The sequence below is a fragment of the Castor canadensis genome, chromosome 19 (genome assembly GCF_047511655.1).
Source record: "Castor canadensis chromosome 19, mCasCan1.hap1v2, whole genome shotgun sequence".
Classification (NCBI taxonomy): domain Eukaryota; kingdom Metazoa; phylum Chordata; class Mammalia; order Rodentia; family Castoridae; genus Castor; species Castor canadensis.
The window spans coordinates 37,162,365-37,189,499 of NC_133404.1; the positions used below are offsets into that span (position 1 = coordinate 37,162,365).

Genomic DNA, 27,135 nt, shown 5'->3' on the forward strand with positions numbered 1-27,135 from the left:
ACAATAGGGCTGGTTGCAAAGGAGTCTCTGAGAGGAGAACCAGACCTATAGGGACACATAGATAGGAAAAGTGGTGGCTGGGAGGTAGCTGGGAGGTTGCTGACACCCCAGGTAGTATGAGGAGTGTGCCAGGCTCACACTCCTCATATTGATTATGGCAAGAAAACCATTCTCCAGCTGGGTGTGGTGGCACACTCCTGGAATCCCAGCTTTGGGAGGCAAAGGCAGGAGGATCATGAGTTCCAGGTCAGCCTGCACTACATAGTGTGATCCCCCTAAAATACAGAAAGCGAGAGAGAAGCATTTTCTAAGCCTGGATCAGAGGAACCGTGCGGTGTTTCCCTTCCCAGCTGCCTCTAAGTACTGTTTATTTATCTTAGATGTTTGTGTCCTCCATTAGCCACAGGACAAATTCCCTGTGCTCACTGGCTGACTGCTGGCCATGGTGTTAGAAACTTCCCACCCACCACTCCAGGGTTCTCTGAGTGGCTTTTAGGCCCCAGTCTCAATGCAAAAATTGTTCCTTTCTTTAAGACAATGGTTTGAATAGCAGAGACTTGGGGGACAGAAAAAGGGGGTCAATCTGCTGGTCACAAAAAAGATGAAGATAAACAAAAACCTTTCTGGAGACAAGAGTCACGGGAGACCCCTGGTTGTCTGTTAACTCAGCCATTTCCTCATGAACCTCGAAGCAGAAATTCAGACTTGGGTCTGGGAGAATGGTTTTGTGTGTTGTTTGTTTTTGGTGGGCTCTGCATTTGCAAAGCAGGCCCTCTACCATTGAGCCACACCTCAAATCCACATTTTGCTTTGGTTATTTTGGAGATGGAGCCTCATGAGCTGTTTGCCATAATTGGCCTGGAAGCTCAATTCTCCCAATCTCAGCCCCCCAAGTAGCTAGGATTACAGGTGTGAGCCACTAGTGCCTGACTGGTTTTGGTGTTTAAACTCTGTGATGTAATTGGCTACATAACCCCAGAAAATAGTTTTGAAACAGTCAGTGGAATGCTCTTCAGAATGAAAATGCATCAGTGAGACCAAGGAAAAGATTCCCTGTGGCCCCTGTCCTGGATAAGAGCTCAGCCTTCCCTCTTCCTCTAAAGGGTCTTAGGGACCAGGCAGCTGGTGTCACTTCTCCTTTTCTCATGGGCTCTTCAGGAAAGGTAACTTCCCCTATCAGCTCTTGTAAGAGACACGCAGATGTGTACAGACAGGGCTCAGGGCAGAGCGCTGTGCCCATCTCTACAAGGAGCCACCTTCTGTCACATACTGCCCCCGATCCTGAAGGAGACACACCTCCTGGCTGGCCAGCCCTCTGGGCTTCAGTCCACTCTCCCCACCACAGTTCATCATGCTAAAAGGTTTCCAGTGGGAGCCCTGTGGAAAATTCTGGACCCTTCCAGACAGAGGCTGGGTCCCTGTACAATGCTCCCTGATTCTGTGCTCTTGGGGGCCTTCCATCCGTGCCCCCAAATACTTCTGATTGAAAAGATAAGCATAAGCCAAGTGTCCATCAAGAGGTGAACGGTTAACATAAACACAGTCCCTTTTATCAGTCGGCAATAAAAAGGAATGAATTATTGATACAACAACTTGGATGGACATCAAGGGAATTGTGCTGACTGAAGAAAACCGAGCTAGAAATGTTGTGCGCTGCTCAAATCCATTTATTTATATAAATTCTCAAAATGACAGCATTAGAGAGAGGAAGCCCTGGGGCTGGGGAGGCGGAAGGGGGGGAGGAAGGAAGGGGGAAGCTATATTAAAAAGGGCAGCAGGTGCAACCGGTCTGAATGTTGACTGTGGTGGGCGCCACACTAATCCACACGTGATAAAACTGCCAAGAACTAAGGGCACACATGCAGCCCAGGGAGCACAGGTGAATCCGAGCTGCGCTGGTGGGCTGAGTCACCAGCAGCGTCTCGATGGTGATTTGGTACTATAGTTTTGCAAGGTGTTACGCCTGGGGGAGACTGAGGAAGGTTACAGAGGGTCACTCCATGTTGTTTCTTCTTATTGCATGTGAATGAGTCTACAGCTATCTCAAAATGAACAGTTACACAGAAATGCATGGGAGTGCATGTGTGTAAAAGTGTGTGTGTCTGTGTGTGTAGACTGAGCACACATCTACCTATCCAGACTACCTTTTTTCCTCCAAAGAGACACAATGGAAGGGGAGAGCCAGCATCCTTCAGACATTCTGCACAGAGTCCTGAGTATCCTATGAAAAAGACCCAGGCGCCTTCCCTAGGACCCTCTGTGTCACCTCAGCTGCCACACACAAGTGTCATCACACAAAATCTCCACCCAAAGGCTTTGACTTCATCAGCCCCTTTTCAGCGATCTGGTTGAGAGTTTGGCTGCTCACCGGCACTGCTCACGATCACTGCTTACAATGTAAGCATCACTCAAAGACCAGTTGGTGCCGAGCATCTCCAGAGGGAGCTGGACCAAGGCCTTATGTAAACTATGCTTACTGCAGAACCTCTGGGTACCAACAGTCACCAGGGGCCCAGAATTTGAGGCACTGGGCATTTGGAACAATTAGAGGAATCCTCTTGCCTTCCTTTTTCTCTCCTTTGTATTTTTCCCTTAATTCTTAGCCATATTTTTGTTTGCAAGCTCTAAGCCACACAAATACTAACTACTGTGAAGTGCACACATCAGGCTGGCTAGAATTATGGAAGCAGGACATCCTCACAAACATACTCACCATCTCCCCCAAGTGTCGTATACATTTCAAACCATTAAATAAAATGATTGCCTACTATCCTTGCGGATGTTACTAAACCCTCACCCCCACCCTGACTTCAGTGTTTCCATAGTAACTAATGTACTTCAAAGTAGAAAAGCAGATGGTGGGTTTTAAAAGGGCGGGGGGAGGGGCAAGAGAAAATAAGTGAGAGAGGCCGAGCATGTCACAGCGAAGTGATGATGCAGAATGTACCTGAGTTATGGACACCAGCTCATAACTCAGTAATTTAGTGCAGTCCTTGTGCTAACTGATATTCTAGGGAATATCTAATTTGATGAAATCTGTCAAATTACTACCGCTTTTGGAAAAGTGGCCGCCATGCTGATTCAATGTGCTAACTCCTAAGAGATAGCAAGTAGGCAGATATGTGCACCCCAAATCAGATCATAGGCTGAATTTCAACACAGAATCACAGACTTTATAGATATATGTAATTGTGTCTGAGAGTCACTATTTTTGAAATACTGAATACCACTGCTCATAAGAGAAAAATGGCGAAACTGGTAGAACAGGGACAAAAAGCCTCAATTCCTACTTCCTAAATGAGAGAAGAAATAGAATTAAATCACCATAGAATGCAAACTCTCTCCTTTTGATGAAGCAAGACTACTTTTTCAGTGACTCTAAGTTTTCATTATTGAGACTTCTGTGAATGAAGATTTTCCTGGGCTCAAAAATTCCTACAAAGCTCTGAATTGTGAGGAAGGTAGCTGAGAGGTGAGTTCTGGATGGTTAGACATGAAACTAAAATGTGGGGTTAGCATCACAGAGTGGGGTGGGAATGTTGATTTGTCCTTGACAGATGTCACTCTCAGCCCTGTCTGCATACTGAACAGAAGCGTCAGGCAACCTCATGTGTCTCAGTGCTGGGGGAGCTGGGAGCTGGAGGAGCACAGTGAAGCTTTGTCTTGCAAAATGGCAGTTGGCTAACTCCTTCAGACCACACTTGGTTACTACAACCAAGAATGATGAATGCACACAAACCTAGAACCCACTGATACTGCTGCCCGGCTGGGGACACCCCATGACCTTAGGTTTTCCCTCTGTGATGCTAGACTCTACCAACACAAGCCTCTGTGTTCCTGCCAGCATCATTTTCAGGAAGCTGTGAGACACTGGCCTTGCCACAGGACATCTCTGAGTGACCATCACCTAGGGAACAGAGGACTGGTGATATGGTGCCAGCCAGTACCTTCCTCCCAACTTCTGGCTACAGCTTGGATGAGAACACAGGTCCTGGATTGGTTGACTCTCTGACACTACAACAAATACCTGGACATTCAACTTATAAAGAGAAAGGATTTGGGCTGGGCATGGTGGCACACTCCTGTAAATCCAGGTACTTGCAAGGTAGACATCCAGAGAATCTCAATTTGTGACTAACCCAGGCAAAAAGCTAGTGAGACCACATCTTAGCTAATAAATTGGGCATGATGGCATGTGCCTGTCAGCCCAGTCACCTGGGAAGCATAGGTAGGAGACTTTTTCTCTGAGATCATCCTGGGCAAAAATGTAAGACCCTATCCAAAAAACAAAGACCCCCACCCGCCCCAAAAAAAGGACTAGGGAAGTAGTCCAAGTGATAAAGCACCTGACTAGTAAGTACAAGACCCTGAGTTCAAAATCCCAGTGTGTGTGTGTGTATACATATATATATATATATATATATATATAGAGAGAGAGAGAGAGAGAGACAGTGATACAGAGAGAGACAGACGGTGACAGAGAGAAGGTCTATTCTTGCTCACAGTTTTGGAGGTCTCAGTGCAGGTTCACAGATGGGCCTGGGGAGGGGGGAGCACATGGTGGTGGGGAGCACATGGCAGAGGAAATCTGCTCGCCATATGATATGACCAGGAAGCAAAAAGAAAAAGAAGAAGAAATTAGGGTTCCACAACCATTGGGCCATGGCCCCAAAGACCTAAAGACCTCCCATGACGCCCCACCTCTTACAAGTTCCACCACCTCTCAGTAATATCAAGGTGGGAACCAAGCCTTTAACACACAGGCCTTTGGGGGACACTGTAGGTGTAAACTCTAGCAGGCCATTAATTGCTTTGAGCTCACTGAGCTGTCTTCCTCAAACACCTCTTTCTACAGGTGATGCCACTTTTTGCAAAAACCATTGACTCTTTTTGTTTCTACTGGGTTGAACCCAGAATCCCAGACCTTCCCTGACCTGTGTAGAACTTTCATCCATGGAGGCTGCTGTCCTTCCCCTCCCAAGAACCTTCCCTGAGAGACCATGGGCTCCTCTTTTTGAAGCATACCTCCCCTGTGTGGCTGACCCCCAGGTCTGTGAGATCTGGTCTAATTTCCCCTGTGATTCCACGGGGTCTCCCATCTCCACAGAGGGATTGTGACGTCCAGCCACCCACACTCATTCTTTCTAGAGTAACAGCCACTGCTCTGGGGTCACCAGCAATGTACCATAGCACAAGCCCGTTTCCCACAAGGGTTGCTGTGTGTTTCGATATGCTGTGTCCCCAACGTCTGAAAGAGGCACCAGCAAATCAACGCAGCTCAACAAATAGCACTTGAGTTAACAGGATAGCTTCTTAAACATCTTAAAAGTGTTGAAAGGTAAGAGACAAAAGAAAGTGGAGCCTGACGTCAAAATTTTTAAATATATACAAGGAGAACAATCGTTATCATTTTAGAGGCTTCACACCAAATTAATCAAAAGACTAAAGAGTTATTTAAGTAGTTAGAACAACATAAAACATAAGGAAAAGGATTCATCCATACCAGAATTAAATTTAATGCCTCCAATCAATAAAAACTATCTTGGTAATCAGGAAATAAGTCAAGTAATAGAGGCTGCATGTAATTCAGAATGGCTTTAGGAATGAGGTCTGTTTCTGTCTAATTGCAAAAGAAACTTCTGGAAATGAGGTTTCTTATTCAGTGGATTTGAGTCAGATCCATTTGGATCAAATGGCAGGATCAGAATATACTAACTTAAGCAAAATATCTATACCACTGGTGTTTGTGGAGTAGCCCCCTGTGATCCTGCAGTTCACGCCCTCCACCACACACCATGTCCACACAGGGCAGCAGACTGGTCAAAGGAACTCCAGACCAGGTCATCTGTAAGGTTCTAGGGAAAATGCAAGCAGTGGGCTGGTGATGTGGCTCAATTGATAGAACACTTGGCTAGCAAGTGTAAGGTCCTGAGTTCAAATCTCAGTGCTGTCAAAAAGAAAAGAAAACAAAACCAAAACAAGCAGGCCTATTCAGTAGACAGGTTGGGAGAAAAGTCCCACAAGTCCAAAGAACTGCTCCAATTTAGGAGCCTTTGGAACCAACGGTTCCCAGCTGAAATGGCTCCTGAGGGAGGTAGAGATGGGGGGGATCACCACTAGACGCCAGCCCAGGCAAACATTAGCAAGAGCTCATCTTAACAACCAAGCTGGGTGTGGTGTCATACGCCAGCAATCCTAGCTATGCAGGAGGTATAATAGGAGGATCATGCCCTGAGGCTAGCCCCAGGGCAAAATTTGAGACACCTTATCTAAAAAACAACTAAAAGGACTGGTAGTGTGGCTCAAGCAGTAGAGGAAGTACAAAGCCCTGAGTTCAAAACCCAATACTGCCAAAACAAGAAGAAAAAAAGAGCTGCTGGAAACCTTTGTGTGGTCTTCATTTACTGGCCTGCCAAGGTCTGCAGAAGGGGCCCAGAGGCAGGAATCCATCTTCAGCTCTGCGTAGGAAAGACTAGGAACAATGGGCAACATTACCCAGGAAGTGAAAAAGGCAAATATTTGACAGCAGGGAGTTTCCTATCTGGGGAGCTGGACCCAAGATACTGAGGCCACAACTCTTGAGGACCAGGGAGCAGTAACGTCCAGACTGAAGAGCCTGTAGGCTTCGCAGGCCATGTGTCCTCCGTTCTGTGCTAACGACACAGAAACAAATCACCATGGCTATGTTCCAGCAAACCTTGACTTAGACAAGTCACCCAGAATGGTGACAGCCCTGGGGTCACCCAGAATAGGTAGGGCTGGGGTCAGAATGCAGCCAGTCTTGCTCCAGCCAGAGCCAAGAAAGTGGAGAGACCACATGGTCACTAACCCTGACCAGCAGTGGGAAAGTAAGAAGAAAGGGAAGCAGAAGCCAGGCCTGAGAAGTGGCTTCATTACAGAAGTGCAGCTAAGGCCACCAACACAGAGCCACACCCAAGGCCAATGTCACCATGTTCCAAGGGCTGAAGGAGACATTCCTAGAATGTCTTTGTTGCTATTGTCATTCTGTCTCTAGAACTGTTTATCTGTTCTGTAAACAGTCACAAACCAATTGAAGATTTCATCTGTTATGTGACTTTCCATTTTTTATTGTGTAAAATACACATGACATAAAATTTTCCATCTTATTAAGTATACAGTAAACCCTGTAAAGCTAAAGCTTGGTACCCACGAAACACTAGGCTGCCATTCTCCCCTATCCCCAGCCGTGTGTGTGTGTGTGTGTGTGCACGTGTGTCACATTTTGCCTATCCATTTCTCTCTGAGTTGCTTCTACCTATTAGCTATTGAGTAATGCTGCTATGATCATGTGTGCACAGCTTTCAAGTTCTCTTAATCTAGAATAATTCTCCCACTTTTGCTCATTGTGACACCTTTTTGCAGAGACCTGGCCAGTTGTCACTCTGTGAAACATTCTAAAAACTGTGCCATATTCTGAATTTATCTGATTATTAGGGTTTGATCTAACCCTCTTCTCTATACTTTTTGCATTTTAAATGTTAGTTTTTGCTAAAGTTTTGTGTGATAATTAGAAAACCAGTAAGGAACTCTTTTAAGTACTTCTTATCACAGTGTTGGATGGACCCCAGTTCACGATGGGTGGTCACAGCCAGACCTGTCCATGTGAGAGGAGCATTCACCCCCTTGCAGGTGACATGAAGTCTGTGTTAGCATCCTTTGAACGGATGAGGCAGTGGCTGAAAGCCTGAGCACGTGCTAACTAACTGGCCAGTCCTGATTGCCAATACCTATATTAAATGATGGTTACCTCGTGCCTGGCACTGGCTGAAGCGCCTAACTCACTCTGGGACTATTTGGAGAAATGTGAATATGCAGGGGGTATTTGAGTATGGAGAGGGTAGAGGGTAGGCAGAAGGTATTGACAATAGGGATGAAATAATTTTGTTAGGAGAACAGACTTGTGGTTTTACAGGGAAATAAATGACCTTATTTTATGGAGAAGTATTAATGCTGAAGTATTTAAGTATGAAGTCTCGTCCTTTCTAGAACTTACTTTAAGATGGATCTAGACAAAAGGTATGTATTTATTAGCAAGTGACTACATGCAAGAGTCTACATATGAAGTGAGTGGGCCAAATCTTAACAATTACTCCATCCCAGGATCTAAGTCGATAATGTCTACTTTTTTTTGTTTTTGTTTGAGAAACTACGATAGAGAATTAAAAAGAAAACTGGAGTGAAAATCTCCCACACCACAGCCCAGGACTGTAGTCAGTCCTTTACGGCATAATTCACAACTCAAAGTGTTGACTTTGAACTCCATGAAATATCCCACACATTCAAGATGGCACTGTTTATGAGATACCTGAGACCCACTGTGAAAAAGTAATCCCTCATCTGATGCATATTTTAATAAACAATAAAAATAAGTACTCTGAGTAAGTCCCGGGGAATGCTTTTTGAGTAAGGCAGATGTCATTTTGTACTAAGATTTTGAAAAGTGACCATTTGTGGAACAAGTAAACACTAATTAGAGTCTGTTCACCTGGCACGGAGAGCTCTGTAATTTTGTGGGGGCTGTCATGGCAGAATTATTACATAATGGCCCTTGTTTTTTGAGTGGTTGGCTGTTCAGTTCAAGAATGCAAGTGAGGCTTTACACACGAGTGAAAACATGCCAGGATCAGGGTCCTGGATCGACAGTGGAATGCATAGAAGTTCATTTTTGGAGCATTCTCATCACCTGCAGAGGTTATCAGGTCCTGACAAGAAAGGGATGGGTAGCCATGGATAGCTTTCTGGCCCAGTGAAGTCCTGCTCAAAATTCATTATGACTTTCCTTAGCATAGAAAGAGAGAGAGGTGTTTTTGCACAAGTAGTGACAAGTTCAAAGAATATGAAAACTCTCGGTGTGCTTAAAACATTCAGTTCAGCTGTGACTTTTTTCTTCTTCTTGAGGAAGTGTAGTCTGGGGAAAGAGAAGGAATTTCAGAGTCAGATAGATGGACAGATGCTGGAACCAATGCTAACAGGACCAGTTCTGTAACTGGATAAACTCTCATTCCCTCATCTACAAAACCAAAATGCAGGATGAATGTCTCTTATCTGAAATGCCTGGAACCAGAGTGTCTGCATTTTTCAGATTTTGGAATATTTGCACACACATAATGCAATACCTTGGGGGTAGACCCAAATATAAACACAAGATTCATTTACATTTCAAATACACTTTATACATACAGCCTGAAGGTCATCTAAACGATATTTTTTGTGTGCCTATGTGATCATGGTGATCAGGCTACAGAACACACCAACAGAAACAGAAAACAGGCCTTCAAACTTCAGCTTGGTGGCAAAAGAGAAAAAAACCCGAGAAGTTTCAAATCAAGAAATCACCCACACTCAGACAACAAATACCTGAGCTGAGTGACACAGGCAGGAATAAAGTGTTCAAAGAGATAATACAAGAAAATTCTAAAATGAATAAAGAATTGAATCTGTTGGCTGAAAGAATACATCAAGTTCCAAACAAAATATATAAATCATGCAGCAGCTACACATATATCGGGAGTAAGTTATACATCAAATATTAAGAAAATATTAATTTTCTAATTAATTCAGAAACTATTAATTTAAATTAGGCATCTAATTTAAAGACGAATAATCAATAAAGGAAGAAAGTTGTAGAACAACAGCCAATAGCAGAAGACAATAGCTTAAGTTTTACAGAAGGAAACCTACCAAATTTCAGTGAAATTAAATTTATGACTTTGTGTTTTAAGACCATAGTGGCCATGCCTGTAATTGGGAGGTTGAGCTTGGGAGGATCACAGTTCAAGGCCAACCCAGGAAAACTGTTCCCAAGACCCTGTCTCCAAAATAACCACAATCAAATTGACTGGAGGCATGGCTCGAGAGGTAGAGAGCCTGCTATGTAAGTACAAAGCCCTGAGTTCAAACCCCAGTCTCACCAAACACACACACAATATAAATTTATTTAGTGAAGCAGTCGTTTTCCCATATATCAGAATGGAAACCTCTAAAATGATACATAGATGGTCTCTACTTACAAGACTTTAATGTCATGGTAGGACTGGAAGTGAGCTTACACAGCCATTCCGTTTTTCATTTCAGTATTCAATAAATTACATGCTATGGTTGCCTATGATATTTGGTGGGTTAGACTTACAGTATGTTCAGTTTATGATGAGTTTATTAGGACATAACCCTACTGTAAGTCAGAGACCAGTTGTACTACTAACAAGTATATGGAGAAATACTTTTCCTTCCTTTCAGAATTCATACCTTGATTCACAATGGAGGAACTTCCACCTTCTGCAAGTAACAGAGAAAGCACGGGTTTCCCCAGTCCTCCCAAAAGGGGATGAGCCTCTTCCCTGACTGCTAGAACTACAAGGGAACGCAGCGGCTTGCCCTGACTGCTTCCTGGCCTGTGTCCTTCTGTAAATTGTCCTTGTTTTCTGCTTCCCCACCAAGCATGCTTACCTGAGCAGGTGTGCACCTGCATTTCTTACCTGAGCAGGTGTGCACCTGTAGTTCTTACCTGAGCAGGCGTGCACCTGCAGGGACAAAGCCTGCATTTCTGACCGAGTTCTATTCTGAGGCCAAAGTAGTGAGTGAGAAGCCTGAATCTGGCTGCAAACAGTTTTCCAGTGCAGACTTCAAACTTTTCTGTGCAAACCCCAAGGTGACATTTTAATACCTCTATTGCCTTCTGGCACATGTACTTCCCAACAGATTCTTAATCAGGAAGGGAGGGGGAGGGCAGAGAAAAAGGTACACTCATGATGTCTGACTCCTCAAACTTCAATTTCAGGGTCAGTCATGATTATTTCTGAATGAAGGATTTGGAATTTCTTAAAATTATTTTCACCTAAAATTTGCCTTATAAAGAATATATATATTATTTATATATATTTATATTTAATATTTATATTTATATATTTAATATATATTAAATATTTATATTTAATATTTATATATAAATATATATTATATATTTATATATATTATATATATATTATTATTTATATATATTATATATTTATATATATTATATATATATTATTATTTATATATATTATATATATAATGTTAATAAAAACAATAAAGATCATTTTTCTTGTGATACCCATGACACCAGAGAAGAACATCTGATGTCACAGAAAACTAATCACAATGGCTTAGCAGAAAGATTAGGCTTCTAAACAGAATGTATAGTGAGGTCCAAGTTGATTACAGTTTGAAAACTCACAACAGTAACGCAGACCACAGAGAAGTTATCTCATCCAGTAATCAATCATGAAATCACTTGAAAGGTGAATAATATCATTCCAACCTTAGAGATGAGGAAACTGAGAATTAAACAGAGTAATTTATTCATAAAACAAATAGCAGTAGACATGCACTACAAAACCCATACTCTCTACCACCTTGAAGACACATATAAACATGGGTAACATGTTTATTAAAACATGTTAAAAGGATACATGAGAGAATGCTGACAGTATTTCCAGGTTCTGGAGAATAATAGACTATTTTTTTTTCTTTTTTTATCTGTATTCTCCAAATTGCCAACACATATATTCCTTTTGTAACAAGTTAAACAGTAATGTCTTTGTATTAAGAAAAAAAAGCCACAGGCATGAACTTGAGGTTCAAGTTCCTGGGAGAGCTAAGTGATTTGTATATAACACACACAGAGGATGCTCACTCACAACCCTTCAGGGTGCTTGGCCGAGCAAAATGCTTCCCTGCCTGACTATGGTTTGTGTGTATTTTTTCTCCCAAGGTTCATGGGTTCAATACTGTTGGGACAGTATTGAAAGGACATTGAAGAGTGGGGCCAGTGGAAGGCGACTCGATCATGGGCACCACTCTCAAAGGGATTAATGTGGTTCTCATCGGACTAGGTCAGTTCTCATGAGAGCAGTTGTTATAAAGCAAACCACTTCATATTCCTGACCCTCCTGAACACAACTGTTTCCCTTTCTGCTTCTCTGGCATGTTGTAGTACAGCCAGGGGGGACCCTTGCCAATGCTGGTTCCATGCTGTTTGGACTTTCCAGCCACCAGAATCATAAGCCAAATAAGCCTCTACCTTATAAATTATGTCAGTCTCAGGTAATTTGTTACAGCAACACAAAACAGGTTAAGAAACCCTTCTATCTAGGCCTAGAAGCTTGCAGGCATGTGTGATGTCCACACTAAACCTTCCAGTCCCCAGATCACAGGCCAGCTTCTCTCCCTGGTGCTAATGACCATCTGCTCCAAGCAGGAGTGGCCCTCTCAGCTCTGTACCCCATTCTTCTGGAGGAGAACAGGAGTGGAAGTCTGGACGTCCTCCATCCAACATTTAAACTGTGGTAAACTGCACACTCACTTTTTGTTTGGAGATATTTCCTGTGTGTGGACACAGTTTGTTCTCTTAGTAGCTTTAAAGTTATCTAGAACTGATACATCTGAGGCCAAGCTAAAGTGTTTCAAGAAAAAAAAAAAAGTCAAATACAAAACGATCCTTTTCCTAATTTTAGCTCATCTTGCAGAAACCTAGTTTGTAGCTAACTCAAAAGAGAGGTTCAATACAGAGGAATCCTGGTGTCCTTGGGACCAGGAGCTCACACAAGGGACTCTAGAGCTCCCCTCCTCCTTTGTCATCCCTGCCCTGGTGAGCACAGTGTTCTAGGACAGCCAGAGCCTTTCAGCACCTTGGCCACACTGTGCAATGAAGCCATGGCTGCTCCTAGCTGAGTCTGAGCACGCCTGCCCTGCCTTTGGCTTCCCTCCATTTGCTTCCAGGCTGACTTCCAGCAGTGTTTTGCCATACCACTTCAAAGCCAGGAGATGGGAGGCATAGAAGCTTTGCTGAGACAGGTGCCGACAGCCCCCTCACTGCTAACTAGAGTGGAGAGTCTGGAGTGCCAGCCCTGACACGCCCCTGCATGGCTGTGGCCCCCAGGGTTCCCAGGCTGTCCTTTTTTGTATATTGGGGTCATCCCACTCCCACCCATCCGTGAGGGCTGTCTCAGTCAGCCTCTTGCCAACTGTACACCTGACATCTTGGATCCACCCTGACCGATGTTGAGAAATCATCTTGTCTCTCCAAGCATGCACATCCTCCAAACCCACCCAGGCCCATCTCCAGCAACACCTCCCACTTCAGCCCAACGCTTAGCTTCTGTGATCAGACACACACTGTCCTGTGTATAAACTGGACCAGACACAAGGCTCCAGGAGGCTCAGCCAGTGCCTGGCCCAGATCCCAAAACATTCTAATGAATGAGTCATTAATGAAAATCCTCTAAGCATGCCATCTCCCCACTAGGATACCTAAACTCCGTGAGGACCAGAACACGCCTTATTCAACTGTATATCGCTTGCAGCTCTTAAGGAAGTTGTCAAAGCTAATTAGTTTGGCAGAAACCAAGCTTTTTTTTTTTTTTTTTTTTTTTTTAAAGAAGACTGTGCTGAGAAATTTTGAGAAGCATACCACTCCTACCCCACTCAAAAAACCCCTATGGAAATGGGTCAAAGTAGAATACAGACGTCTGGTCCTAATGTAGTCATATACCTGGCCAAATCTGAGACTGGCTGGCACAGGGCAGTGATGAAGTCTCTTTTGGTCTCACTGAATCTGACAGAGCTTCAGGGAAGAGATAAAACCAGCCGGTAATTTTACCAAGCCTTGTTCCAGCTAAGGGTCCCTCGGTGGGAGGGGAAGGGATGTGTACACATGTCCACACACACATATGTATGTCTGGGGTTTTTGGATGCATTACTCTTACTCAGAAAACATGACCATCCAGTCAATCCCTGCACTCAGCTGGACCCAGAAAGAGGAAGGATGTGTTCAAAGCTACCTAGCAATCCAAGTGGGCTCACCCCACAAGCCTAACTGCCACCCCCGAGAGAAACACGGCTACCTCTCTTATGGAAGGGAAATGATTGTCACCTGGCAACAGTCCTTCAAAGACAAGCTCCTGCCCTACTGATACTTCACAATGCTCCCACTGAACCCAAAAACCTTCAAAGGACTGAAAGTTGTGTTTTCTTTATGCCCTCAGACTGGTTGAGGGTTCTTTGCTGTTTTCTTCCCTAGTGTTATGAGCAAAAGTGTCTCCCCAAAAAGCTACACTGAAGTTCTAACTCCTAGTACTTGTGAACATGACCTTATGTGAAAAGAGGTCTTCACAGACGTAAGCAAGTGAAAATGAGGTCATTAGGGTGAGCCCTAAGCCAATCTGACTGGTGTCCTTGGAAGAGAGACACGGGGGAAGAGAGATGACAGAGGCAGAGGTCAGTGTGATGCAGCTGTAAGCCAAGAATGCCTGAAGAATCAAGGGTCACCACCAGAAGCCAGAAAGAGGGAAGGAAGAATTCTAACCAGAGCCACAGAGGGAGCATGAACCCCTGGATTCTGACTTCTGGCCTCTAGGACTGAGAAAATAAATCTGTTGTTTTAAGCAACCCAGCTTGTGGTCATTTATTACAGCCACTCTAGAAAAGAAATACACCCAGTTTCTTCCTTCAGGAGTGCTCAAAGAAACAAGTCTAGTTGTCTGCTCTCTCACCTCTGGGTTGATTTGCACCTCACTGTATACACCCTTTTCCTCATGTGTCTGAGTCAGTGTGTGTGTGTGTGTGTGTGTGTGTGTGTGTGTGTGTGTGAGAGAGAGAGAGAAAATATAATCCAATTTTGGTCTAATATTTGAGATACTGAAAATATTAGCAAATAACTATCATCCTATGACCCCTACAAAAGGAAACATTTAAAAAAAAAAACATGAAAGTTCCCATCCTGCTCCCAAATAAAGCCCGCTAGACCTTAGAACTGGCCCAGCAAGACAAGAATTGGCCCCAGTTTGTGGAAAAAGGTGGCCCCCAGAGGGGACAAGACTTCAGCTTATTATCAGGGGCTGGAAGGACAGATGCTAACACTATCTTTGGCATAAGCCTGGCACCACAGTCCCACTCAGCAGCAACCAGTGTTCTTATCTGACTGTGACATCCTGCCAGGGTTGGTGAAGTGGTACTGGTGGGGTTAGGGCTGTGGATGGAAGTAAGATTAAAATGAAGAGCAAGCAGGAGGTGACAGAGCTGAGCTGACCGCCTGTGGCCACCACAGCTTCGTTCACTTGACATAAACAGAAAAGAAACCACAAAGGCAACAGACTTGGACCCAGGATCTCTCAGCTTCCTTTCTGGGGATCTAAAATGTTCCACTTGTTACACTGAATAGTGTCCTTGCCTTAGGAGTCACAAGTCCCAGAGGTATTTTTATTGCTGCCCTGCTACTGTTATTTTTTAAAAACAAAAGTACTCCCCAATGAAGCCCAAAATAGTCGAAGGCAAATGAATATAAATGATTAAGGATTGGCATGGTATCCATGAGAAAACATGGAGCCTATTTTTTTTTAAACAGAGAGAAATAAATGACCTTTACCCAGCATCCACCAAAACAGCACAGGTTGAGTACCCCTTGTCTAAAATGCTTGGGACCAGAAGTGTTTCAGACTGGAGATTTGTCAGCATTTTTGGCATATTTTCATGTATATGATGAGATATCTAGGGAAGGGGACCAAGTTTAAACCCAGAGCCGGAAGGTCATTTTGTACAATATTTTTACATTGACTGTGATTAGTCACACATGAGGTCAGAGGTGGGATTTTCCACTTGTCATGCCATGTCAGCACAGAAGAATTTCAATTTTTGGCTTTTTAAGTCAGGAATGCTTAATCCATATTTTTCTTTATATGTTTATAATCACTTATTCCAAAACATAAACTTATCTTTTGCCTCCACTTCCTGACTGCTTATCTGCTCATACCTGCTAGCTAAAGTGGGCTGGCTCTGGAGGGTGTGGCTACACATTTGGGTGTTAATTCTTTGCCCTGATTTTTACTTAAAATAAAGCAACAGAAGAGACTTTAGTGTCACATAGGTGTCCTTCTATCTCCTGGCAGCACTGGGTTAGGGACACCCCTTGGATGTTAGAATCCACAGCTATTCAAATCCCTTGTGTAAAAACGCACGGACGCGTGTGTAGAACTCTGAGTCTGGTCCCCAGCACTACAAGGGGAAACAAGTCATATATAACTTCTATGTGTCCTCAACTCTGGAATACTTAAGGTACTTAATGCCGTATAGCTGTTATACTACATGGCAGGGAATACTAAGAAAATAAAGTCTATGTATATTCTGTACACACAATTCTTTTTCAAATACTTCTGATCCAAGGTTGGTCGAACCCATGAATGAGAAACCCCCAGGTATAGAGGGTCAACTATATTTAAGAAAGCCTAAGAACAGATCTTCCAGAAACAGGCCAAAGCCAAGCTTGGGACAGAAAGACAAGATGCCCACTGAACAATCAATCCATCTCACCTGTGCATCTGCGGAAGCTGAAAGGGGCTGCACTTGGACTTAGCCCAAGTGCTTCTGGCTCCCTGCACCTCTGAGCTGGGGGAGGTGGGGCAGCAAGGCAAACCTCCCCACCTGCTCCCACCAAAGGCAAGTTACAGCGCCTCAAGGCTGCTCGCTGACTTTTTGATCTATTTATACGCATCTCCATGGAAGGTGCTAGTTTATGGGTTTTGTTTCCCAAAGATACCCTCCCTTTGGCTGGCTGAGAAAGCATGTGGTTGGCCAGCTTGTCTGCACACTATGTTAGTATTTATTTGCACTGGGGAGGCAACACACAAGCTGCATATTAAATCAGGGGCCCTGCCCTAGTTCTTTGCATAAGGACAGGAAAGTAAGGCGTGCCTGTAGCTCCCTTTACTAAGTTCTTTTTGTTCCCAATTCTTACCCTGCGCCCCCCACCATCCTTCAAATAAGCTCCTTACCTACAGGGTAGGAGAGCACAACTTGGCCATGTGTTATGCTGTGGACACCTCACAGGTATCGCTTCCAGCCGGGGATGGTATGTGGTGCTTCATCAGCACACATGCAGGTTATGCAAATTATCCCGCAAGACACAGCAAACTCCAAGTGTCAACACAGCCATAGTGGTGCTGGGGGAAATGAAACAGCCAAAGAATGGTGTCCAGCTCGATCAAAAGTGATTGGGCTCACAGACATCAGCTGAATTGCAAAAGCAATCTCTAAAGATGACCTTCAAGGAGGCCTACCCTCTGCCATCCTGAGAGTCACAGTGACCACAGGCCCAGGATGGCGAGTGTGCACCCCTGGAGGGGAGTACAGCTAATGCCCAAAGCCAGGGCCAGCCCAGTTCCAGAGGGACAGCTGTAGGTGGCTCTGTGGGTCTACTTCAAACAATTCTCTGACCCAAAAAGCCAACCAAGAGATGAAGTAATCAACATCATTCTTGATTTTACACAATAATTGAATCTTACATAAGAAAACCATATGGGTTGCCGTGCTGCCTAGAAACTTTCATCTTCATTAAGGGAATTCTAAGCAGAGTAAACACACGGTTTCAGGTACAGTGCTTCAAAACTTATATAACCAGTGGGAGGCAAGTCTCCAACACAAGCTTGGTTATATTCAGGTTATATTTCTCTTTCTAATCAGCTGAAGATGGGAAAGCGTATGTCTGTCTTACATAAGCCTTTTCTATATTTCACAATAATCCTTAATTGAAAAGCTTCATCATAACACGTTTACTTACACCAGTCTTGCAGGTGCAGAAGTGGAGGTAAGAATAGTCATTTCTACTTCCTCCGAGTTCCTGTAGGTGCGTGGGCAATGATGTCAGAGAACGGGTCCACTCTTCTTTTCCATTCATTTCCCCAGGACCTGTTGAGTCTGTTTCTCCCTAATTCTGCACAGCTGGAAGCTTGGGTGGGCATGGAGGAAGATCAAGTTTTAGAGTGACCAAGAAAGAGTCTAGGGCTATCTCGACAGCCAAGTTCATTGTCTGAAGACCCAAAAGTTGTCCTGAAAAGAGACTTGCCAGAATTTGAATCCGCCACCACACAGGACAGAGCTCATGAATGGTGTGTGGACATGAATGAGCACCAACGGAAGCACAAGTGACCTACACCAGGGGTTTGACTGGACTCTCACAATGGCTGCAGGACTTGGCCCTACTGCCACACCCTAGCAAGGTGACAATGACAAGCTGCCTGTTTGAATGGGATGACGGCCACGGCCCATTCCCAGAATTTTCAGAGGGTTCGTGGCAAAGATTTTAACAGGAAGTGATGCTAAGGATGTAAGATTTCTTCATTAGTTAAGTTTTATTTTTGAATCTATTACCAAGTAATTTAGAATGTCACCTGGGGTATCACGAGCCTAGACAGAAGAGGAGTGTTGATGGGGTATTTATAGAGGAGATCAGGAAGACAAAGGGGAAGGCTGGGCTGATACCTGCCCCCACATCTGATAGCAGCCTATGTTGCCTTTCATTTAAAAATATTTTCAATATGTCCTTTTTTTTTTGTGATACTGGATTTTGAACTCAGGACCTCCACCTTGCTAGGCAGGCACTCTACCACTTGAGCCACAGCTCCAGCCCCTTTTTTGCTTCAAGTTATTTTTCAGATAGGGCCTCACATTTTTCCCAGGGCTAGCTTAGGATAGCAATCCTCCCGCATATGCTTCCAGCCTACCTGGGATGACACATGCGTGCTACCACACCTTATTGATTGAGATAGGATCTCGCTAACTTTTTGCCCAGCCTGACCTCAAACTGGGACCCTCCTGATCTCTATCTCCCGAGTAGCAGTGATTACAGGCATGAGCCACTGTGTCCAGCCTTAAATATGACCTGACAGAAAGAGACAAATGTGATTTTAAGTCAAGGAAAATTCTAATGACTATTATACTTTCAGAGTAGACAGATATTTGTGCAAAGAGGAACATGTGGGCTGGCTCTCAGCCTTTCTATTAAAGAAGACAGTCACCAACTCCTTAATCAACAGGGGCTTCCCTTTTCACAGGGGCTCCACTCACAAAGTCACAAAGGAGAACCAAAATAAAGAAGTTGGGAGTTGCCAGCTGCTAAAACCTACCAGTGCCCAAGGGAACATTTTTGTTTTCTATATTATCACTGGAAAGTCTAGACGAAGGCATCTAGCCTGGCTCACTCCACAGCTGTAGTTGCAGAGGATCCAGCCCTTGAAACATGTTTCTCTCCACAGTGAAGTCACCAAAAAGTCAACAGGCTTGAGGGTCTGTGTGGTCCTCTGAGTGTGTATGCTCCCTGGCATTCTGAGAACGTGTATCTAAAAAAACTCATTTAATACAGGAAGAACCCAGTTCATTCCCAGGGACAAGTTCAACCAGATGAGGCACAGGAAAGCTGCTAATAAAACTACAGAAGGAAGAATAGCAGTGTGTGCAGAAGTTCTGCTCCTAGCTGGTGGCTCACGCCTATAATTCTAGCTACCCAGGAGGCAGAGATTAAAGAGGATCTCGGTTTAAGAGGCCAGCCCAGGGAAATAGTTCGCAAGACCTTCTCTTGAAAAAAACTCATCACAAGAAAGGGCTGTTGGAGTGGCTTAAGGTATAGGCCCTGACTTCAAACCCTCAGTCTGCAAAAAAAAAAAAAAAAAAAAAGTTCTGCTCCTAAACAATTGTCACAAGCCATAAGCCAAGAGGGAGGACACCAAGAGATAGGAACAAGGCCGTGTCAACAGCTCCTTTGTTCTGCTTCTGAGAAACCAAGAAAAGACCAAGATGGTACAAGGCCTGCAAATGTGCTCATAGAAACCTGTGTACAACTGCAAAAGAAGTCAGGGTGAAGGCGGTGCAGTGGGCTGGGCACGAGACCTGTGCCCTTCCAGGCAACTGTGCTGAGCTCTGAGGTCGTGTGTCTGAAACCAGGCTGCCTGGAGGGCAGCATATGTCCATAGCATATGGCCCTTGGTCATCTCCCTCCTGATATCTTAGGATCCCCTGAAGTGACCATTCAGCCTTACAGCCAGTGAAAACAGAACAAGTGACAGGGACCAAGATCACAGATTTAGGCCACATACAATATCTGAAATCCTAAGGCCCTGGGAGGGACCTCTGTGGTGCTCAGGTCAAACAGTGGACCGATGTCCTTACTGTTAAAGCCATTGTTGGCTGCTGTATCCTATGAAAAGTGCTCTGCCATGTGACAATTTATTAAACCTCTGGACCATGTACTAAGTCATTATCTCTTATTCAGGTGAGAATATTGAGGCTCAAGACAGTCACATAACCAGGAGCTGGTAAGTAGCAGACCCAAGTTCAAATCAATGCACTCTGACTCCAAGTCTAGTGGCCAGAGATCAGAGTGACAGGTATTGACATCCCAAAGCAAGGCATCAGGACAGATCTGTCCCTGCCTGTGCCTGTCTCTGCCCCACTCACCTTGAAGTCTCCACATTGTAAATGATTCACACAAATAACCATTGCTCTGGTGGGTTCCTCTCCCACGTGACTCATTTTTACCATCTTTACGATGAAATAATGCTATAGTTATAAAAAGGGAAGAGCCAGAGTTAGTAATAGTACTTAAATTATTTTGTGCTTTCAAAAAGTTTTTACCTCCAGGCAAAAAAGTTCACGTATAACAGGAAACGAGGTGTGTAGTTCGCTAAATCAAAACCAAAGTGTGACTGAAATAATTTCACGTTGGTTGGGGCTATATCATTATCTTTGCAGTAAATATCTATAACCATATTTTTAATAACTATAACTGGTATTTGTTGGGTACTACTATGTACCAGATTGGTGTTCAAAGTGTTTTATATGTATTGACTCACTGAATCCCCACACTATCACTGGGCTCACTATAATGATCCCAGTGTAAAATTAAAAAAAGACACAGAAAGGTTAAGAGTGACCAGACTGAAGATCGCAGAGATGGTAAAGGGGTGGGGCTAGGGTGCAGAATGAATCTAGGTCTTCTGAAACTCATGCAATGAAGGCTGCCACAGACACTTGCCATCCTCTGCCTTGGAGTTTTAATCATTGAGGGGCAATTCCTCTCCTGCTCATACACGAACACTTAAATTACAAAAAATACAAGTGTCTTTGAACCACATCAAATTCACTTCCCCTGTGAATCAAGGTTAATAATTTCACTTTTTTCCTGCTGATTATCTATTTTGTAGATACAGAAATAGAAAAAAGAATAAAAAAGGCTGCAGGGGGAAAAAAGAAAATCAGTAAAAGAGCAAGGGTGCTACCTTTCTGGGGTAGAGATTACCAAAAGCATTTCTGAGAGGCAATAAAATATTGCCTGGAATCCATGTGCGAGCCACAGAGTCAAAATTACCATTGAGAGAGGGGCTGGGAATGTGAATGGTAGGGTACTTGCCTGGCATGTCCAGGCCCCAGCACTAAAACTTCCAAATTGACCCTTAAATTATTAACCTAGTCAAAAAAGTACAGCATACAATATTTGGTGTGTGCAACCCTGTGCACAGATATGTATATAAATATATGTCATGCAGACAGTAATGTACAGAATGTGAGAATCCATGCAAAGTCAAAGCTTAGTAAATTACCAAGACTCCACGCCTTAGAAATATGCTTATTAAATGATGCCTGTGCTGATGTCATGTGGTCATGAAGCTGGAAGTCGGGCTAGAGAAAGGTAGCTAGTAAAGGCTTCATGATGTTCCTCCATTTATACCCAAAATTCAGCTTCAAGTTCACCGGTTTGCAAAATGACACTTATTTCCAAGCCAGTCTGCTAAGTGAACCAGAGCCCTGATCAAAGCAGACCCTCCAAGTCTGCCGTTAGATATGCAAAATAAATCCAGAGACCTTCCTGCAGGAGCTGAGCTTGCTCAGTGGTTCTCCACGGACTGTGCCAGAGGAAACCCTTCAGCGTAACACAAACGATGTCACTCCAGCAGCAGGTAAGAGGAGCTGTAAATGCCGAGCCACTGATTAGCAGGGCAGCACCACTGTGGACAGGCCTCTGGGTGGTCATTTTTATAAGGTGCCTAAGATTGCAATGGGGGAAAGAATTAACAAAATGCAGCAATGAGATCTGCTTACTTTACAACTAATTCAGATTCTGCTACTGTTAGACATATAAATGAAATCCCTGAAGAAACAGAAGCACACACACAAAGCTGGTGCAAAGGTATTTTCAGAAACACATTTTCTCCCTTAATGATTATTAGCTAAGCATTTTAAACCAAGCTGTAAGCCAAAAAAAAAAAAAAAAAAGAAATCAGAGTAATTTTATTTTTTACTACCTGGAGCTGTATAGGAATTATGCAAATCGCAAGAAACTTGTCACTTTGAGTAACCCTAAGTGTATAAAATAATTTGATTAAGTAAAATACAGTTACCTTAGTCATCATACTAATTTGACAAGGACTTTGAAAATGTCTTTTAGCTGTCTGCTTTTGGGCTGGCTATGCAAAAACCCATCTTCAAAATGCCGTTTCTTTAGAAAAAATAAATAAAATAACAAATCCAGTGGCTTTACCTAGCCACTAACTGCAAGCCGCACGAATGTGCTTGCACTATAAATACGTGACTCTGAAGCAGTGAGAGAGAACCTCGTTAGCCACACTCAGTCATCTGTGTCATTACTTTGTCACCACAAGCTCAGAGACACTTCCCTCTAAACAGGGACATGCCCACTTCTGTTTCATAGGAACTACCCCAACCAAGACACCAGACCCGTCTTCTTTCCATTTTCCTGCTCAGGAAATTCAACTGCATTTGAACATGAGCTTCCACAGTAACAGCCCAGAGGTGTCAGCGGCTTTAATTTCCTGTACACATCCTTATCTCCTCCAGTGCTCAGTAATACGGTAACATACACAAACCTCTCTGTGCAGGGCTACCTTGGGTGAAGGGCTTGACCCATCTCGGCTGATCTGTACAAAGCACAGATACAATGCACATAAAATCATTTTCTCTCCATGAACTTCTCCTATGTCGACACCTCCTCCAAACAGCCCAAGACTTCATACAGATGTTAAATCCTTGCAAACAGATCAGTTCAGACTGAAGCCACCCAAAGCAAAAAGTATTGGAAAAACTCACACTGCCTTCTCTGTTTGTCTCAGTTCTGTACACAAGGATTATGGAACTGGGCAGGCCTCTCTTCTTGGGCTCAAAACTTATTTCATAGCCAGCCAGGTATCTTAAGTGACTACAATAGAACATTCTGTAACCATTGACTTATCTGAATGATGATTTCCAAGCCATTTACAAGTGTAACAAATTTCACAATCCACAGCAGACCTGGGTTGTACTAGGATTTATCTATAATATCTATAACATAATATCTATATATTTATATATTTATATTAATAAATATTATCTATTTATTTATATATTTATATATAATATCTATAATATCTCCAGCATCCGAACAATACCATCACTGAGTCTGGATGTCATAATCCATGTCCTCTGTTCTCCCCTGAAAGGCCCTGACACCTACGAAAAGTTTTAGGTTCCTAACCTAGCCTGACAATCAATTGGGGGCCTTATATGTAGTTCACTTATGCCTTTCCTCCTCGGGCGGGTTCTTAAGGGAACACACACACACACACAAGTCCTACTTTTTAAAGTTGCTTCTCAAATCACAGGCAACTTCCTGCTTCAGTTCTGCAGATAGGAAGCCTATACCAATGTCACTGAGGACACATTGACGATGCTGGGAAATCTGTCCTTTCAGTAAAAAAAAGGGAAAATTAAAACTCCCCAAATATTAAAAAGAAAAAGGCACCTAAAGACAGAAAATAAAGCAGCTGCCTTCCTTTTGTACTCATATAGGAAACACTGTGGTTGGCATTGAATCTGCAGTCACCTTCCTCTCTATGAATGGAAACGCTGGCAATATTCAAGGCAAGCCCTTCATCAGAGATCTGAAAATTCTTCATCAAAGGGGCAAGCTGATTGCCACGGTCAAGGTCACATACACCTACCTGTGTGATCACCTACAGACACAGGGTCTCAGGTTTCTTAGCAAAACCACAATAAGTTAAAAGGAAGAAATCTGCCTTTCCTGCAAATATCCTGCAATAGTTCATTCCCCTCTTATCCACAGAGAAGTCTCCAATGGCTGAAAAAACAACAAAACTTTTTTTTCCACCTCCCAAATGACAGACCAAGAGAAACCTCTGAAATGGCCCAGAAAAAGCCTATGGCAGGCTGACTCAGTCAACCCTGGCAAACCACCTATTTTTTTTTTCATGAGGTTCAGATGGCAAGGGAAAGTCAAGGGCAGCCGAGCAAAGCAGAACCTCATAGCTGCACTCCTAGTGTCAATGTGAATTTAATTTCCTGGACCCATCCTCTCCTGAGTCTCCTGCTTTGTGCAAGACACCTGTTGGCTCTGGTTACCTTCCTCCCATCCCCAATCAGGCTTTCCATCAGCAAAGGTCACAGGTGCCAGGATACCACCGTCAGGTGGACTAAATTCCTCCTTTACTGGCCACCCATTCTTTTCTTAGGATTGAGGTCAACCTGCCTTCTCTTCAGGCCAGCTCTACCTAGAAAAGTTCCACCCCCATCCCCCCACCCCCTGCGCAACACACGCAGGGGCACGGCACCGTGTTCAACTTTCTAAAGAAGCAACACTGTTCACCTGGTTGAAGTCCTCTTTTTTCTCCTAAAACCCTTAAGTCACTACAAGTGAAAACTCATAAACCTGTGCCTTCATCGTTCCTGGGATGAACAGTTCTGTTGGTGTTTGCCACATGTGAACAATGCACTCTGCTGAGCAAACTTGACTTGAGGCAAACAAACTGTTAAACTAGAGGCAGCTGTTGGTATACTAATCACCATTTACACATAGATCTGGTTACATATTATGTGTTTTGCATATGCTACAGTACAGATCCACAGATATTTTATTAATGTGCATTTGCATTGTACCTGACTAAATATTTTAACAGTCAAATTCCCTTTAAGGAAGCTCCAATAAGCTGCTCCCCGGAAACAGGTACACAGGTACTGTCTGCAACTATGTATTATAACTATACACAAAACGAGTACACCTTAGAAAAACATAAAACCAAACGTGCTTTCAGTCCCAGGCTTCACCTGTAGCATACATGAATAGATGCACAGGACACAGGGATGCAAATGCCTTTCATCTGAGGAGGAAAAACAGAAATACAACTGATTTTCAAAAAGGCCCAGGAACAAAACTGACTATATGGAGCCCCGTGTTCTAACCACAGATTGGACTGCCCCTCAAAACCAGCATCACTATTTCTACTGCCATTGAACTCAGGGTAGGGTCCTCCTTAACTTTAACCCAAGGCCAGGAAGAGGGGATTCAGGACATCAGACACACATGGCTCTATCTCTAGATGGGTTTACCCAACAGCTGAAATGTTGTCTGATTCCCTCTCCACCAAACTTGCCCCTGACACTCAAAGTCTGTGACATTTGCTTGCAGTTTCAGGTCAATCACCAAGTAATGATTTAACACTATCAAGTCTAGAAAATCTTTTCCGGGTTAGACAGGTCTGGAAGTCCACTGTGTGCAACTCAAGTTAGGACCACCTGAGCAGGGCAGGTAAAAGCAACAAAGTAGGTATTTGACTGTGCTGAGTCATTTCAAGCGTTAGGCGCTCGTGGGCCCTTCGAGCATTAATAACCCTTTCTGGAACAAATCAAATTAGATACATGTGATGCCCAGGGATGCAGCCCCCTTGCGGGCCAGAGACCTCGGTGGGGGATTTCAGCTCTAAGAGTGGATAGCAGGAACTGCAAAACTCACAGCCACTCTCCAGGTAGTGTAACTTTATCCCAGACGCTGAAAGATGGCTTTTGAGGGGGACGATATCGGTGGGAATAGCTTCCTGCAGCCATAGCTCAGATCACGGCCACACTCTGGTTGCCTTTTACTCTAAACTGTTAAATATATCCCCCCTACACCAGTAATTGGCGGATGGAGAAAGAGCCTGGAGAAAATATTGCAGAGAGGATTTGTTCTCCAGGAGGATGGAATGGAGAGTAGAGGACGCAGGATGCTAACTGGCTTTTCTTTCCATGTGCAGGTCACCTGAACACCGCGATGCCTCCCTCTCTCCAAGGAGGCATCTGAACTCACCATCTGGCTCCGCTTTCAAGAGGGGAGAGAGATGGTTTTACGCCCACCTGCCCGCCACCTCTCCTCCCGGGCACCCCCTGCCCCCGCCGGGCGCGCGAGCTGCTGCCGGCATCCACGGTCCCGCCCGCTCCTCGCTCGCGCTCTCTCTCGCTCGCTCGCTCGCTCGCTCACTCGGCAGCCCCGGCCGGCAGCTCCCCCGGCGGCCGCCTCTGCACCATTCGCCAACCTCCGCGTAGGGCCGAGGTCATGTCATGCCCGCCTGCCCCCGGCGACCGGGCGGTCCCCTCCTCGTGCCGAGCCGGTAGCCTGAGAGCCCGGCTTGGGAAAAGGGTCCACGGCGGAGTTTGGCACCGGGACTCACCAGGTAGGCGCCCACCGTGCCCTGCGCCAGCATCAGGGCGCACTCGGACACCAGGAAGATCTTGATGTTGGAGAAGCAGGACACCTTCTTTTTCTTCTTCTTGTTCCTCTGTGCCTCGTCCCCCTGCAGCTCGCCGCTCCGGCCGCCGCCCGACGAGCCTCCCGGCTTCTTCCCCTGCATCCTTCACCCGCCGCCGCCGCCGCCTTCCCGCTCGCCCCGGGTGTTGGGGCCGCTGTCGGGCGGGGGTGCGAGCTGCGATCCTGCGTGTTGTCCCCGCCCCAGGCCCGCGGCGGCCGCCACCCCCGTCCTGCCGGGGCTGGAGAGGTGGAAGGCACAGCTCCTCGCCGCCGCCGCCGCCGCGATCTCCCCCTTCCTCCTCCTCCTCCTCCTCCTCCTCCTCCGCCCTCCCCTCGCCTCCTCCTCCGGCTCGGGCTGTGCCAATCACAGGGGCTCCTCGCGCCGCCCGCCGCCGCCTCGCCTCCCGCGGGCGCCCGCCGCTGCCGTAGCCCGCCAGCCGTGCCTGCCCTCGCCCCCTCCACCCCGGTCCCCAGGCCTGGCCTGCGGTGCCGCTGCGCGCTCCCGTTGCGCTGCGCCTTGCAGCCGGTGCGTCCCTGGGGAGGCACGCGGGGGACCAGTTTGGGGCACTGAGGGCTGCAGGGCGGCCGAGGCAGGTTGGCTCTGTCTGCAGGGAGAACTGGAGTTGGCGAGGGGTGTGGGGCCGGGGGGAGGACCCCAGCAGAGTTAAAGCTGGGAAGTGGGGTGCAGAATAAGGAAGGTGCTACCCGGCCGCTAGAAGGCGCAGTGGAGCACTGGGCGC

The 27,135-nt window shown here is 45.0% G+C and overlaps 1 protein-coding gene across 3 annotated transcripts in view; it reads right to left on the reverse strand.

Moving 5' to 3' along the window:
• Slco3a1 (solute carrier organic anion transporter family member 3A1) overlaps nt 1–26,691 on the reverse strand; it is a 297,967-nt gene extending 271,276 nt beyond the window's left edge. For 2 of the 3 annotated variants that reach the window (XM_020177776.2, XM_020177775.2), the window contains exon 1: nt 26,319–26,689. In XM_020177776.2, the coding sequence (XP_020033365.2) occupies nt 26,319–26,498 (180 nt within the window). In that variant the 5' untranslated portion in view covers nt 26,499–26,689. Of the gene's footprint in view, nt 1–26,318 lie in introns of all 3 variants that reach the window. The other variant, XM_074061752.1, reaches the window with a different exon arrangement.
• Nucleotides 26,692–27,135: the final 444 nt, after the last annotated feature.